The sequence below is a fragment of the Neophocaena asiaeorientalis genome, unplaced genomic scaffold (genome assembly GCF_003031525.2).
Source record: "Neophocaena asiaeorientalis asiaeorientalis breed wild unplaced genomic scaffold, Neophocaena_asiaeorientalis_V1.1 scaffold70, whole genome shotgun sequence".
Lineage (NCBI taxonomy): Eukaryota > Metazoa > Chordata > Mammalia > Artiodactyla > Phocoenidae > Neophocaena > Neophocaena asiaeorientalis.
Genome location: NW_020175410.1, coordinates 5,035,177 through 5,053,352, shown reverse-complemented (window position 1 = coordinate 5,053,352; position 18,176 = coordinate 5,035,177). Strand labels below are relative to the sequence as shown.

General features: G+C 38.5%; 1 protein-coding gene across 1 annotated transcript in view; it reads right to left on the bottom strand.

The window, feature by feature from the left end:
- The window catches only part of THSD7A (thrombospondin type 1 domain containing 7A), a 440,791-nt gene extending 422,973 nt beyond the window's left edge, over window positions 1-17,818 (bottom strand). The window contains exon 1 of the mRNA XM_024767036.1: window positions 17,375-17,818. Within this exon, the coding sequence (XP_024622804.1) occupies window positions 17,375-17,537 (163 nt within the window). The 5' untranslated portion in view covers window positions 17,538-17,818. The remainder of the gene's footprint in view (window positions 1-17,374) is intronic.
- Between the last annotated feature and the right edge of the window lie 358 nt (window positions 17,819-18,176).

Sequence of the window (18,176 nt, the reverse complement as noted above, 5' to 3'; positions counted from 1 at the left end):
ACTGATTTATGGCTGTTGTGTTTCTGCATCTCTTTAAAAGATATGAGCTCATCACTGACCGAGGGACCAGTCCTGTGTGTCTATATTTCCCCACTGCTAGAAGAGAATCTAGACCAGAGTTGAAAATGTTCGTGCAGTAAATAATGGGGCTCAAAGGGGACCACGCCTACTGCTGATATCACTAACATGTTTGTAATAGATTAAAACAGGGAAGGGGGGAGAAGAGCTTTACTTGGAAGATGAAATAACAACACTTTGTCTACCGCTTAAATTTATCTGTCCATCCTAGATGCATTAATATGATGCAACACATAATAAAAGAAATATTACACACATGTACATGTAGGCACAATCATTGAAGATGTTAGCACAGCCCTAGAATGGTTTAATTTCAACTCTCAAAGGTGTGGATGTGAGTAGAATGATATAGGTTTCTGTAAATTTTTGAATGCAGACAATCATTTAGAAAAATACTGCCACTTTTAAATGTCTTCAAAGTACACAATTAGGGGCTTCCCTGGTGGCGCAGTGGTTGAGAGCCCGCCTGCCGATGCAGGGGACACGGGTTTGTGCCCTGGTCCGGGAAGATCCCACATGCCGCGGAGCGGCTGGGCCCGTGAGCCATGGCCGCTGACCCTGCGCGTCCGGAGCCTGTGCTCCACAACGCGAGAGGCCACAGCAGTGAGAGGCCCGCGTACCGCAGAAAAAAAAAAAAAGTACACAATTAAATGAGAAAGACTACAAGACTCCTTAAATATGGCTTAATTCAGCATCCTACCAATGAAAAATTTCTTGCAGAACTTCTTCATAATTCTAATCAGCAATAAATTTTTGTTCACAATGAAGACTGGCACGCTTCAGCCTTCTGAAGACATTTATGCTTCACTATAAACTAGAGATTAAATTATGTGCAGTATGATGTTATTGTTAAGTACATCTTATTGGATTACAATATTTTAAAACTTGGTGATTTGTGTGTAATGTCTCTTCTGTCCATTAAACAGACTTTAAGACACCAAATTTCCTGTGCACATTAACCAAGAGAATTATCAAATACACACACACACACAAACAACTTAAAATAAGGACATGTACTGTACAGAAGTTAGTAAAGACCTTCAAAATAGAATAGTCCACATTTTCCTCCAAGTATAATTGCTACCTGGTTGTATACTTTATACTTAAGGAGTTAAATGCTTCTACAATGTACTCATGACACATTCAGGAACTAATCATCCACTTTGTCAAAAGCAATTTTTGATATTGGTCCAATATTTAGGAAGAGATAAGCTTAGGTCTGAATTCAAGTTAAAAATCCTATCACACTGGTGATAGGAGGAACCTACCACATAAAATCCCTGAACACTTTAGGGGTAAAAACCCCTAATTTTTATCGCTTTCATCACATGTCCTAAGATATATAGTGTCTTCAGAAAAGTCATTTTCGAAGTACAAGAGACAGAATGAGAATGTTCCAAAGCCTATTTACTGTAATGTTTGCAAAGAATTTCATTTGAATAAATTTACACTAGTTCTTTTACTTTCAATAATAAATTATAGCTCATTTCACAGCTGTATCCCATACAGTAGTCCACACTGAATATATCATAGTTTAGCTGCCTAGAGACAAATATAATGATGCTGGCAGGTTTTCACTTCGTCTCTTTCTGGGAAGAAAAGAAAAGGAAAACTACAGCTGGAATGCAAGTCTCCCTGTGCAGCACACTGCAAGTCAGCATTTCTATTGTCAATAATCTCCCTATTCAAGAAATTACTTCAGTTAATATACTTGGAAAATGATTCCCTGAAATTAAAGGTGGAGTGCAATATCGTACCGAAGCACAACACAGATGGTCAGTCCAACTTTTTTCCGTGTAATACTTTATTTTCTATTGTATCAAACTAAGGCCAACAAAAATGAAGTTAAATTTAAAGGCAAATCTTTTACTCCTTAAGGAAAAAATACAAACTGTGATACTTTTATAATAGGTCATTATATTGATAGTTTACATAATATAAACCAAATCACTAATGTATCTATATGCTTGGTTTCCTTAAGCTACAAGGAACCACAGAATGCGTGGAAAGTAATGGGAGAGAAGGGATAGGAAGAGCCTAGGAGTAAAGAAAACTTTAAAGATAGAGAGTGAAAGAAACTTGAGACTACTTAGGAGAGGTAAAGGAGATTATGTGTAAGTGCGTGCGCACGTGTGCGTGCGTGTGTGACAGAGAGTTCTGTGGGGTATTTGGGGAGATGTAAAGAAGATTTGGGATGTTTCATTGTATGGTGTTCAGTATAAACTCCTGTGTGACGCTGTCAACAAAATCTACAGTCTAAATCCATACAACACTCTAAAAAAAAAGAGGAATATAAAAGGGCAACATCAATATACTGAAATTAAGTATTGAGTTATGACTTGAAGCAGGAGTTCATACTTTTCAATGTTAAGATTCACTGCATCACGTAACAATATGAGAATATGCTTACATTTGATTACGGGGCAATCAATTGTTTAGAAAAAACATGTCATTATTTTATATCACAATAACTGAAAACTATGAGAGTAAATGTTGAAATCTCAAGGACATTGTCAAACGCTCAATAAAGATACCAAATAGTCAAAATAGTTACTAAAATACAAATCTGTAATCATTTACTGTATCTCCCGATACTTGTTTTAAAGTGTTAAAACTAAATTTCTGTTATTGCCTAGTAATTATATCACATAATGCTAATTTAAATATTTGAAGCTTACTCTTCACAAAACCCAAGAAAAATTTCCCTATCACCTCTTCAATTAAAATATTAGGCATATATTTTAAAGTGTTCTGTATAAAATTTTTATTTTTGTGTATGTCATAGCATAAAGGACAATAAGATATTTGTCCTGGCTGCTAGTGTTATACTAAGAGTGTGGCTTGGGTCAAATTACTTGACCTCAGGTACCTTGGTTTACTCTTTCAATAAAAGAGAAGGGCATTACTTCTTGCCCTACATTAATGAAGAAACCGTGAGAATTCAGTAAAAGAACACGTGAGTATGAGTGCTTAGAGAACTGTAGAGTACCATGAAAATACAAGCAGGTATTGTTATTACATACACTAACTTGTAGAAACCAAATGGGCAACTTCTAAAATGCATTAACATTTAAATTTTTCATTAGTATCACGTAGGTTTTTCTGTGCATTTTAAATACATGTGATTAAGTAATCCACTCATTCTTTAAGTCATCACACCTCTCCCATCCCAACTACTTTTTTTCCTTACTGAAGCTTCACTATATGATCAGATTAAAAACCCAAAAGAAGCTTCTTCTAGGCATCCTATCAAGTGTATTCAAGATCTTCCTCCTAAATGTGCTTTTATTCTTATGAAATAGGTTCCCTACAGCACTTTCCTATATTTCACAACTACTTACCTTCTAATTACACAAGATATTTTTACTGGAATTTTAATGTATTTTCTCAAATGATAATTATATCATAATTGAAGTTCCCGGAAAACACTGAGTTCAAAAAACTATGGCTCAAACAGTCTGGCAGTTCCTCAGATGATTAAACATAGTTCTCATAAGACCCAGCTATTCAACACCTAAGTATATATTCAAGAGAAATGGAAATACATGTCCACACCAAAACCTGTACATGAATGTTCATAGCATTATAGCCCAAAAGTGGACACAACCCAAGTATCTATCAACTGATGAATGGATTTTAAAAATGTGGTATATCCATACAAATGGAATATTATCCAGCATAAAAAGAAATGAAGTACTGCTACATGCTATAACATCAATGAACCATGAAAATATGCTAAGTAAAAGAACCCAGTCTCAGAAGACCACGTAAGGCATGATTCTATTTATATGAAGTGTCCAGAAGAGGCAAATCTATAGAGATGGAAAGTAGACTAGTACTTGCCTAGGGCTGGGCCTGACAGAAAAGCATGGAGTTTGAGAGCAATGGCTAAGGGGTACAGGGTTTCTTTCTGGAGCAATGAAAATGTTCTAAACTGATTGTAGTGATGGATACACAACTCTGTGAATATACTGAATTGTACACATTAAAAGGGTGAATTGCATGGTATCTGAATTATGTCCAGTAAAGCTGTTAAAAATGGCTGTGACAGCAATTCTACTACTCAGCACATGGCCAGTAAAGGTGATTCATCTTGCCTATAATGACACAGTATGAGAATCACTCTTCCCTCTATTTTTCATATCTTTCATTAAATAATCAAATTGATTTAGCTTGTGGATGATTCTATCAAGAGAGAAAATTACTTTGAGAAGAATGATCTTGAAAGCTCTGAAAACTTTCATCACGATTTGGGACACCACGATGCCCATGCTGCCGCAGAGCTTGATCAACCACGGTTCAAAGACCACCTTGTCTGCTCTACAATATTTATTCTCTTCCTGTGGAATTTTCACAGCTGAAGCAGTTCAAAGCCAGTTCTCATATAAAACAAGCCAAGGGAACTGAAGAAGTTATATTAAACCTTGCAGTAAGAGAGAGGGTGAGAAATGTATCTTAGCGGAACTCAAAGCTTTCCTTATGAATTATGTGATTCCATAAATCCAAATCCAGTCTGATGACTCTCCCATTAGTGGTGTGTAGTCACCACTGCAAACTGTCAGAAGAAGCTGTTTTATAGAGTGATTGAACCCTATGATCTTCACTGCATTTCTGTGATTATACACACCAGCTCAAGGCAGCAGATGCCTTGCTCCAACTAGCTCCTCTCATGCCATAGGGCCTATTAACTTATGAGAACAAATGAAGCACAGCATCTAATGTGGAGGGAAATACTGATGCTGGCTGGAAGTGGGACTGTTCAGATACCTTGATTTTGGAGTTTCATATATTCTCATGTAAGTCATTCTCTCAAACTCAAAAAAGTATTTTTAACTTATCTTTTCCATCCTATATTTAAGCTTCAGATTTTTAAAGACCTGATATGATGGTCAAGCAAAGGTTGTGAACTACTACCCCATAATCCAACTCTGGCTCACTAGACACTGTATTTGGCAGACAATGTTGTCCCTTATGAGATTTTTTTTTTTTTTTTTAGATGTTGGGGGTAGGAGTTTGTTTATTTATTTTTGCTGTGCTGGGTCTTCGTTTCTGTGCGAGGGCTTTCTCTAGTTGTGGCAAGTGGGGGCCTCTCTTCATCGCAGTGTGCGGGCCTCTCACTATCATGGCCTCTCTTGCTGTGGAGCACAGGCTCCAGACGCGCAGGCTCAGTAATTGTGGCTCACGAGCCTAGTTGCTCCGCGGCATGTGGGATCCTCCCAGACCGGGGCTCAAACCCGTGTCCCCTGCATTAGCAGGCAGATTCTCAACCACTGCGCCACCAGGGAAGCCCTGAGAGTTTTTTTTTAATGGAACCCCATCTCTAAATTATGGCAAATAACACACCCTCAGCAGGGTGAGGAATGGCACAGCTTCTTTAATTAACCAAGTCCCCATAGAGAAGAATGAGTTCAACCAGCCTTTACCCTATGGCTGGTCCACTTCACTCATTTATATTCTCTGTTACTGACCCCACCAGAGAAATAGTACATAGATTTCAGGTTTACTCATTTCAACATTGGTCTAATCAAAAGTGTAGAGGAAAAATTATCAAATCACCCTTATATATAAACCTGAAAGGGTCTCCACTCTTGAAATAACTGTCTTTAATCAGCATTACTTAAAGACAGCATTGCTCATAGAAAGTTTGCAAGGAGAACAGTTTACTTAACGATTTACTTATACAATCAACAATCTGCTAAAATTCGTAAATTCACATATGGCTTCATATTTGCAAATATATTCTTTTATTCTTAGTAATATTTTATCCATCCAAATAAGAGTTAGGCTCCTAGTTTCCATAAGTCAAACAACAGCTAACAAAGGCTAAGCTCCGTAGGACGGCCTGCTCACGCTAGTCCACACACGCCCTTCTCCAGACACACCCAGCTCACTCCCTGCTTGCTCCTCGTGCCTCAGAACTTCTCGCTGCCCCTGGACACGCATGTCATTTAATTTCTTCACAACTGTTCCTCTGTGCCTGGAATTCTGTCTCTCTAGAGCCTTTGTCCCTTTTGTAAACGGTTTATTTTTCAAACTTGTGTATTATGAAATCTTCCCTTCCCTGTCTCCTTCTGCAAGATAATCACCCCCTTCTCAATCTACATCTATCTATATAGGCTTCTGTTTTTGTAATAAGTTCACTAACCAATAATTACTTATTTACCCATGATAGGGGACTTCAGAAGGGATGGGTCCATGTGCTGGTTATGTTTGCCCCCAGCACCTAGCTTGACATAAAACAGGCATTAAGCACTTGCCAGTTTTACTTAATTGAAACTGATCGATACAAACTGATGAAGAAAAAGGTTACCCAATTTTTTTTTTTTTTTTTTTTTACTGTGACTGGAGTCCCTGAAGTTGCATGATGTAGTGGCTCTGAGTAAACTATATTTCCCATAGAAAAAAATACATTGGATATAACGTATATATTATATACACACACATACAGAATAAAGCAATAGTTAATCCAGATCATTCCACCTGGGTCTGTTATCTGTACTGCCTTAATGATATCACAATCAATGTAAACTATTTACAAGTTAATATTTTACATAAATGATGTTCTCGGACATGCTGGCAGGCAGTGCTATTAGAAGAGAAGCACTTCTTGGAAATTTGTGCAGGGACTGCAGTTTGAAGACTGTTCAGACACCAGAGGATCAAACACAGAAAGATGGTTAGACATAAAAAGGATCTTAAAATAAAAGCTGTAAGTTAGTGGGAGGTAATGCAAGGACTTGTATAATAAGATCTTTTATATGACTAGGCTCTTGATGAATGCTGTATTGGCATAAAATTTTCTAAAATAAAATTTTAACATAAATTTTGTATAATTAATATTTTAGTGAAAAGTATTAGTAATTGCACACATTTTTAAAACTCACCTCTATAAATACCAGGTATAAGACACATGTGAGGAGGTATAAAAATTTCCACAATACCAGATAAATTGTGAAGTTCTGCATAGTCCTTTAACCATAAATAACTGTGCTATTTGCATGTGCATGTATGTTGTATGCATTTATGTACCTAGGTGTGTATGCATGTATATGTATGCTTGTAATGGTGTCTTATATTGTTATTGTAATTCTACCATAATTTTATAAATGCTAGAAAATTTTAGAGAATATACAGATAAATGAGTTGTAATGGGCATTAAAATGTTGAATAATCATCTCTCCTCCAAGTTGAGAAACATTTAATTTCCTTCAAAAGACTCTGAACCACATATATTGAGGTGTGTAAGTAGGATATTTTTATACATGAGATGTGCATGTACATATACAGAGCATATACATGACATGTGCACATTCATTTACATACAGAGGGAGGGAGGGAGAGAGAGAAATAGAGAACATTCTATAGGAGAGGAAAGAGGACTTTGAGAGAGGAAGCCTCAGCATTCACTGTACATTCCCTACACCCTTTCACTCAGCATCACAGACCAGGAAAATCTTGCCAAGAACATTCTTAGGTGTTTCCACACAAAGGAATTTTGGAACACATCATCCCACTTAAAGAGTCACACCTCCAGCATTCCTTGCATGGCAAAGATATGCACCATCACAAGTAAGAATGAAACACTAAGGCAGAATGTCTGTTTTAAAACTACTTTGAACAACTCTGCAAACAGCAAAGCTAAGGGCTTTGCAACTATGCTGGTGGCTCTGACAGCAGGTAGAAAGCAGAGCAACGTCAGTTGCAGAGAAGCTTGAGATGCAAATGCAGATCCAAGAAGAAAGAAGAATCAAAACGAAGGAAAGGATCCAGACAGATCCAGGAAACAAACTCCATCCCAGAAAGAAGGCATTCACAGCTCACGCCAGGATCACACCAAGTAAGAGAGGACATTTACGAGCACTGATGTGTGCCAGGCATCATCTAAGTACTTTACAGGTTTCTCTCAAGTTATCTTTGAAATAACCTGAAGAGGTAGGTACTAACATCTTACCTATGGTATGTCTAAGGAACATGAGACACAGAGAGATTAGAGATCACATTCTTAAAAAATTATAAAATTAGGTCAAGATTCATGTTTGGCTCAAAAGTCTCTTCTTGAACATCACCTTTTATTTATTACATACGCACGCAAATGCATACAAATATATATTTATTTAACTCCTGAGCAATCAGTGTCTCTTTCATTTCAAGCTATAGGTTCAATTCTCTGCATGCACTCTCACTGTGAAGGGGAAGTACCGGAATACCGCGGGTCCCACTGACATTTACAGTTGCACTCTCTGATTTTGGTAGAGAAGACCAAAATTATCTTTAAATATGGAACCCAAAGAGGCACTATCTGTGCTCTGATGCCATTCTCTAGCAGGCACATTATAGAACATACTTGCAAACATATCCACCTACAATACTCAGAATAGTCTATTACTGCTATAATAATCCAAGGGATAACTTTTTATCCAGACTGTGTGACACCATTAGAAAGCCTTGCATTGGCCATATACCATAAGTTAAATTATTGCAACCACGTAATCCATGCCTGTGCCTGATACATTTGCCAGGGAAAACTGATTTTCTATCAAGCTCTCTCAATAGAGCAACATCGTGTGCTATATTTCTACCCCCATGCACACAAACTATCCCCTTCTAAGTCACTGTCTTACTATCCCCATTTTGGGGATACTCAGCACTTCGTGTTCATAGCAAGTTCTGTGGGAGCAATCTGAATAGCAGGCTGCCTTGACAACTTGGTTCCCAGGTCAATTTACCAGAGGTTCAGAATAGTGGACCTCCACTGTTTCCCAGAAGTTCAGAAGGATATTGCATCTTGACTTTCTGCCAGCCCATGGCTTCCTCCATGCAAGAACAAGGAAAAGTGAATATGTAGCTATGTACGTGATTTATTAACCAGACCAGAGGCAGCTAGAGATACAGCACATTCATAGTGTACTTGAAAATCTCACAAGCTTGCAGGTCCAATTTAACCTTTAATATATCAGTTCATTTTCTTCCCTTTCAAGGTACTGTTCATCACTTCCAAACTCTCTCCCAAGGGTTTTCCCTCAAGGTAGAACAAACTAGACCGAGTGTACACCCATCTCCATTTATTCTTTACTTAATTCCCATGTGTGTTTTCTCTTTATATAAACGAATGTGCTTACTGTGGGTCACATCAACAGAACAACAAGAGGTGGAGTATGTGCAGCACAGGCTGAATTGAGACTTTGAACTCTGTCACAAAAGAGTTCTACTGGCTCTTACTACTCTTATTTATATGATGAAAAGGATGCAGATCCCCTACCAGAGAAGGCATACAGATGAAAAGATGATGCTCAATATCGTATGTCACTAGGGAATAGCAAATTAAAACAACAAAATAAAACTGCATGCCTATTAAAACAGCTGAAATTCAAAACACGACAACACTAGCAAGGATGTAGAGCTATAGGAATTTTCACTCATTGCTGGCAGGAACGCAAAATGGTACAGTTTGCAAGACGGTTTGGCAATTCCTTACAAACTAAACATACTCTTACCATATGATCCAGCGATCACACTCCTTGGCATTTACCCAAAAGAGCTGAAAACATAGGTCCACACGAAAACCTGCACATGAATGTTTATAGCAGCTTTATTCACAATTGCCAAAACTTGGAAGCAACCAGACGTCCTTCAGTAGGTAAATGGATAAACTGTGCTACATTCATACAATGGAATATTATTCAGTGATAAAAATAAATGAGCTATCAAGCCATGAAAATACATGGAGGAACTTAAATGCACATTACTGAGTGAGAACGAAGCCAATGTGAAAAAGCTACATACTGTATGATTCCAACTGTATGACATTCTCAAAAAGCACAAGTATGGAGACAATAAAAAGATTAGTGGTTACCAGAGATTTGGCGGGAGAAAGGGAGAGATGTAGGGATGAACAGATGAAGCACAGAGGATTTTTAGGGCAGTGAAACTACTTTGTATGGCACCGTAATGGTCGACACATGTATTGGTGGATATATGTCACTATGTATTTGTCCAAAACCACCCAATGTACATTAGAGTGAACCCTAATATAAACTGAACCTTAATATAAACTACGGACTTTAATTAATAATGATGTATCAATATTGGCTCATCAGTTGTAATAAATGTACCACACTAATGTAAGACGTTAATAATAGGGAGAATTGGGGAGAGAATGAAGCGGTACATGGGAACTCTGTACTTTTTGCTTAATTTTTTATAAACCTAAAATTGCTCAAAAATAAAGCCTATTAAAAATAATTTTTAAAGGAATGCAGATGATTTGCCCATTTTTTTCTCTCCTTGTTTTGTTGCTCTCTCTTATAATGTCTTACTTTCTTGTCTTACTTTCTTTTCAAGTTTTAGCAGTCATGCATAGCTTCTCCTGAATTTACTGATGTCACTCTATGTGGACCATCTCTCTCTGATGGCTCCTGGAACACGAGCCCCACTGAAATTTATTACATGTGCCATTTGAAAATTATTATCCTTATAAAGGAGGGTAATTGTGATTTTCCCCCATCTGCCCCTATTTCATTTCTTTTCTCATAGTGTAACTTTGATACAATAATATAGAATCAGTAAAAATGATATCCCAAATATTATGATTTCACATGGTAAATTATGCAAAACACCAATTAGCTCACTAGTTCTTCTGGAAGATGAGAGGACATCCTTTTGGTTAGGTCCAATGACATACTGGAAGCAATAATTACTTTTGGCATCAACTGTTTTAATTACTACCAGGTTTCCCCCACTCTTTCCTTATTGGTTTGTTTTTAATTGTTGTATCTCTTCCTCCAAATAGAAGTACTTTTCTTGCTGCTTCGGTACCTGGGGATTAAATGCAAATGCCTGTATTTTCTTCATCATTTTAATGCATTCTAAAGTGTCAAGTGTAAAGTTCTGATGAAGGAAATCAGAAAAAATCTCTACCTTATGACCCACTGGAACCTCTAACTCACACTCTCTGATGTTCTTGTGATAGGAAAGATATGTTTTCCTGGATGCCACTTCCCCAGGGCTTCTGTCATTAAGGGCCACTCTAATGTGCCTTCATATTAGGAAGCCTAGAGGCTTCCACTCTCTGCTTCCCAGAGAGATCCACTGTCCAGTGTCACCATTCGAACTTAAATCAGAGGCTAAGAGGCTTCATTTCCTCCTAAAAGGATCCAAAGCATATCACACTTCTCCAATAACCTAATCAGAACGTCAGCATCTCATCCCACCACCAGTTCTTTATATAACAATAAAAGGTAGGAAGAGACCTGGGTATGTGATGCTCTACAGCACTCTTAATGCCAGTCCTGACTGGGGCCTTCATTATTTTGCAAACCAGGCAGCTACCTATAATTTGCATAAGGAGTGACCCCTGTTACCACAGTCCACTGAGCTATTAAAGCTTCATAAAACCACCTGAGCACTTGACTTTTTGGACCAAATAACCAATAAGCTCTTAATGAATTCTGAGTACTAACTGTGCTATGTATGCTAAGAAAGAAGGGTAGGAAAACAAGACATAAACTGTAGTTTGTTTATTTATTTATTTAAATAATCACCTAAGATGTTAAACAAATCAGAAACCACAAACAGTTCTACTGTGAAAATATTTAATTTGGAAGGCACTGGTGACAATGTTAACTGCAAGAATGTGAAATTTCAGGTTCCCGAGAAGTCCCGAGACACTAAACAAAATGAAGTACAAAAATATCTATTTATATAATTCACCCTGAATTTGTGCTCGAAATATTTTGATGGTCTGTGATCCATGCTGTCTACATATAAGTGCCAAACTAATAAGAAAAGACAAGCCTACAGTAAAATAACATCTCTTTCTAGACTTGTTTTGTTTGTCCTGGTGTCCCTTAGTTGGAGAAAACAGATAAATGTATTGGATCATTAAAATTCCTTCAAGATATGTCATTTTCAGGAGAGGAAAAGGTAAAGAATGGGAAGAGAACTAACTTTTTTTAATATTTACTATATTTAAGGTACTGTGCTAGACCCTTTCTATTTACTACCTGTTAAAACTTCACAAATACCCTCTCACTTCAGAACTTGTGTCACCATTCTAAAGTGAGAAAACAAAATCAGAGAGTTTAAGTAACTTGACCAGTCAGGTAGAGGCAAAATTTAAATAGTGATCCCCAAGTCCACGTTCCTTCCATTCCACAATGCTGCCTCCCTTATAACTTGTGGGAATATGTAGCCCTGTAACTAGATCAATTTGTAATTTCTAGTGCATTTACAAGAAAAGATGCTTTAGAGAAAGCTGAAGTTACTAGCCTTGTTCCAGGTCATAAAATTAAGTAACCATTCTATTATATAAGAGAATAATAGCAATAATATAACCTACCATTTATTGAAGTCCTAATACGTTCAAGCACTCTACTAATATATACATATGTTACCATATTTAATCCTCAGAAAACCCCTACAGAATACATAATATTTATCCATACTGGAGATGAAAGAAAAAGATTCAGGGAGATGAAATAATTTCATAGGTCCCATGGATAAAAGATTTCAATCCATGTCCTAGATTGACACTGACACCCACACTCTGTCCATCCCTATCTCTGCTCCATCTCTATTCTTCATTTAATGAGCAACCTGTGTCACATTCCAAATTAAGACAAATTGTAAGCACAACTGAAATGCAAAACACTTTTTTAAGGATAATGCCACCCTTATGTTACTACTACCTGGTACAACACCCCTCTCTCCTTTGTTATTTAATGAATGGCAGGATTAGGATGGATATGTTTCCATGTACATTGCAGAATATTTTATATTCGTATAAGTACATGAAAGAAAAAGAAAACACTTGTTTTTATTTTAAACTGAGGAAACAAAGTATTATTTTATGTGCAATTAACTATGTAAAGGACACAGTGACTGTCAACAGCACTGTCTCGCAATGCATGAACCCTGGTCAAAAGTGTTTAATGTGAGAAGTAATTTCCTTAAGACAAAACTCAACTGTAAATACCCTCATCACCTGATGCTGAAAAAATGGCTACTGTGTATCTTTCTTGGATTTTAGTGTAATTTCATTATTATAAAAATAAATTCAAAAAATAAAATAAAATAAAAATAAATTCAACTACTTCATTAAGACCTTTTGAAAATATATCTCTATGGCATAAGTTGATAAAAGTTGGTTGTATTCACTATCTTCTGTCTGACTCATGTTTCAATCACATTTTGTTCAATGCACTTCATTTGGAATTACTAGGTGAATATAATTAGCCATAATTATTATTGAAACAATTCCATATTCAAGAATATTAAAAAGTGGAAAACTGTCTAACACTCACCAGTAACAGTAATTATTCATCTTCCAATAATATAAGTGCTTTAACTGCAGGTATGAAATATATTTTTCAAGTATTCAAAGTTACCTTTCAAGTGACTATGGCACAAAACTGTTGAAACATTAACTTTTATACTTTAATCTCTTATATTTTGTTTTTTTCTCTGTTGAAAGACAACAGTGTAGTAGAAGGACTTAAATACCACTTGCTTATTCATTTTATCAATACTATAACTTCTCCACTATCTGGTTTATTATTCAACTAAGTTTCTAGCTCTATCACTCTACTGAAAATGTCTTTTCCCAAAACAGTGTTAATTATCTTACCAGTTCCTCCTCTTACTTGATCTTTTCTGAAATATTTCATAACCCCTTTCCAGACTCTTGGAAATGTTTTATACTTTTTGCCCCCATCCCCTTCATAAGATATCTTCTTCATTTAGCACTACTGGCATTTTCTCTGGACCTGTTCTGACCATACTTTCTCAGGCTCTTTCACTAGTTTCTCTCCCATACTGACTCTTAAATCTCAATATTCTCTGTGAAGTATTCTGGCCCCTCTTTTCAATATTTTTGTTGTTTTAATGATCCCTCCCAATACCATGCCTTGAAATATTATATATGTATTGAGTTCCAAGCCTATACCTTCAGCCTAACACTTTCTCCTAAACTGCTCACCCATTCACTAATTCCTCTATTAGCTGACTGAATTACTGCTACCTCAAGTTCAGTATATCTGCTACTGAGAATTAAACTGGTATTCTTTCTTCCCCAACCACAAGAACACTGTTCTTCCTTCTTTCATATCCTCTGTCTCAATCAAGTAACTGTGTGCAGACATGATGCAGATAGCATTACTTCCACCTCTCCTTGGCAGACACTGTGTCCCCTGCACTCCAAACCTGAGCTAACACTTCTGCCGTGTGCCCCCAGCCCTCCTCTACTCATCCTTCACTGTAAGTGGTTTGTTCCCCTTTGTCTCTCAGTCCCTCTCCTCACTGACCTCCCGGCCTCTTAACTTACCTTTCTCCCTTCTGGGTGAAGAATATATCAATCCTCTGCTCTAAGGTTATAATGGCTTCCACCTGCTTATAGGTTGCACTCTAACATCTTTACCATAGTGTGAAGGTTTTCTTACAATCTGGCCCAACTCATCTCATTAGCACTACATCCCTTCATTCCCACCACATATTCTGGGCTTGCGCTGCAGTACTTCTAAGACCTAGGAATATTGTCATGCCTTGTCTTTTTATTTTTTCTCTCTATCAGCTACACAGCGTCTCTGCTCTCACAGTGTTTTGTTCATGAGTATGGTATACCATGTTGTAATTGTTGTGTATTGTTTAACTGTAACTTTCTTGGGGGCAGGGACAACAAAACCCTAGCCAGCCTCTACCACAATGACTTCAAATAATTCACACAGTGAGTCCTCAACAACTCTTTGTTGTGACTGACTTAATGAAACATTCATACAATATACCTTACACATTAAACGTTCATATATATTATGTACATATATATGTATATATACGTTAATATACTATGTATGTGTATAGATGCATACATGTATGTTTATGGTGTATGTATGTGCATATGTGCACATACTTTAGGGCTGAAAAGGCCTTTAGGTATCATCTTTTCTAACCAATGAATATCACAAAATAGGAAACCAGGAGCTAAAGTAGTTAAGTGACCTAGCTAACATTCTAAAGCTCGTTAGTGACACACACAGTGTTACAGTTCCTCTCTTAGCTCCTCATCCAGTGTACCTTTCACTACATCACTTTAACTCAATGATCTCACCAATAATGTGATTCCAGATAATCTGCTCTACCAAGACCAAGCTTATCCCACTAGAATCTTGGACTGTTTCACCTCATTTTCTCTCTCAAATCACTGCCTGCCTCTTTATTTTCATCAAATGAGGAACACTTATGATTCTGTCATCCCTATATCTTCATTTACAGTGTATTCCTCTCCTTTAAATATTCCCTATTTCCTCCAATAACTATTCTCAGTTCCTTTATAGATATGGTGAAGTCTCCTTTCCCTCTGGAAAAAAATAAAGAGGTCATTATTTTGTTCTCCTAATTTACCATTTTTTTCACCAAACCAAGGCTCACCATCAAAGAGATTACATTCTTCTCATCATACTACATTTGTACATGCACATAACTTTGAAGTTTACAGATTACTTTCTCATCACTCACTCATTTGATCTTCATAATACTACGAATAGTCAGGAGAAGGTCCCATTTACAGGCAGCTGAATAAACTGGGGGTCAAAAGTTAAGTGACATGCCAACATTCCTAGAGCTAGCAAGAGCTGGAACTGGCACTGGAACCAAGGTCTCCATATCCTTGCTTCTGAGAGCTTTCCACTATCTTAAACTGTTTATTGGCTTAAGTTGCCACCATGACATTTATATTGACATGTATTGGCACCTCAGATGCTGCACAGTGAACGTTGCCTAGCCTCTTCTTTGATCTGAATTACTGCTTGGCTCTTGTTACTTTAACAGTACAAATTTCAACAGGGCAAGTACTGTTTTGTCCAACACTTACTTACTTGAGAAGCTCTTACCGAGCATCCAAATAACACCATTTAATGGTAAATTATAGTTTGACTAGTGTTTGTTATGACTGAGCTTCTGAAAATTAAAACCATGGCTTCAGCTAAATTAGAGATCTTCTTTATTTTAAATTGAAAAAATCAATTTGATTTCATCTGCATCCCCTAATCAACTGATCTTTAAACTGCAAGTGGTAACAAGAATGGCTAACACTAACATCCAAATGGCTTTTCTAAACGTGTGTTTATGTGTGTTATTTCATGCAAGATTCTGAGGCAAATTCTATACTCTGGCTTTAAATAAGTTTCTATTCAATCTCCTCACTAAGTTGTTAGATAGATGCAACTTCTTTAAAAATTCAGGCTATCAGTGTAATTGTAGAGTAGACTGATCTGTCTCTGCATGGGGGACTACAGACAGCTGAAGCCAGGAAAGAGACACACTCACTGTAACTTGTTTGTGATCCCATGACCAATATATACTTTCCCTCCTGTCTACTGCATCCTTCTCGTAATGTCTAGTCATTGCCAAGAAACTCTTAATTCATTCCTAGCACTAAGCAGTAAGAATAGTGTTTCCCACTTTCTTCTTATAAACCCGAAGTTTCAGGTCTGCTGAAGAATTCTCAGTGTCCTTTAGAGGAGAAAGGAGCCTCAGGAGAGGGAGTGGTAATTCCTCATTTGGTATTGTTTTCCTGCCTGTCACTGCCTCACACCAGGACCTCTAGTCAGCACTTCGCTGGGAGATTCTGAGGGACAATTAGTTGCTGCTTTTGTTGGCTGGTTGAAAACAAAGCAAAAACTTTTTCAAGGCAGGAGAAGTTAAAACCTAAACATCCTAACAATTGCACACTTTAAAAATCCCTCAATTCGCTCATTAAGAATCGAGATTCACAAGGTCTCAGTCAGCTCACTGCAGCCCCGTTTGCCTTCAACTGTCAGAACTGCCCTCACTTGGCTTGTTTCCACGTGTCCCACATAAGCTGTACCTTAAATGTTAACTCTATATCCATATATATCATGGCACAGAGTGAACTGTTTGCCTAAACACAGAATAAAGACCGGAGTTAAAATGTTTGCTTGCTCTTTGCTAGAAATATATTTAAGAAAGTCCTAGTAGAATGAGAACGCAGAGGTTAAAAATATTGCACGTAATTACGAAAGCGCAACGTTGGTTGCCCTCATTAACTACGGAGCTGTGAAAGAAATAGTCCAGTGACTCACTAATGCTTTTTAGTTGTTAGGTTTTTCTTTCTAACAGCATCGGCCATGACCTAATTTGCTTCCTAAGAATTGTACTTTTTTACCTTAGGGTCCCAGTACCCCCCGGTCATCAGAAGCACAGGGGTCCCTCCTGAAGCCCAGCAGTTTCGTAATGTGGACCCAGATGGGAAGATGGGAAGCAGGGGGAACTCCGTCCCACTTACCGGTCTTCCACAGATAGAGGGTGGGTGCCTCCGCCGCGCCCGGCGCCGCAGCCCCACAGGCGCCCAGGCACAGCAGCAGCGGCAGCAGCAGCGGCAGGACGGCCGGGCGCGGGCCCGCAGCGTCGGGGCTCCGGGACGTCGTGCGCCTCGCTTGCAGCCCCATGCCGCCCGCAGCCGCTCCAGGGTCCAGGTCCGGGACGCGGTTGGCAGGGAATGTTCCTTTGCTCTCGGAATGTCTTCCCAAGTACAGAACGCAAAGCTCTCCCCGCTATTGTTCTTGTCAGATGAAAAGGAGGGAAAGCGCGTTTAACACCAGGGAACAATAGCTTCTGCGGTGGCCGTGGCTGCCGCCGCCACCGCCACTGGCGGGGATGCTGCTGCCGCTGCCATTCCGCGCAGAGTGGCAGGTCCTACAGGCGAGGGAGGCAGCCGTCCGCAGGGGGCCCCAGCTGACGGAGCAGGTCCCGAGGTCCGGGAGGCAGCGCAGCCCCCGCCGCTGCCAGCTGGAGACAGAGGAGGGGGGCGTGAGCCGACAGGAGCACCGAGGGAGCCGCAGGCAGGGGGAGGCGAGAGAGCCAGGGCAAGAAAGAAGGCGAGCGAACGGGAGCGGGGGCACCCACAGCCAGCACACCCGCCAGAGAACTCCAGTGCACATGGCGCGGTGAAATATGTTTGGACGGATACACCACTAAAAAGAATCATCACCCGACAGGCTTCCGCATGACAAATAACAGGCTCTGAAATTCATCGTCACCCAAGGAGTCAAATGCTAGCTCTAGTGGCATGTTCTTCTTAGCATATA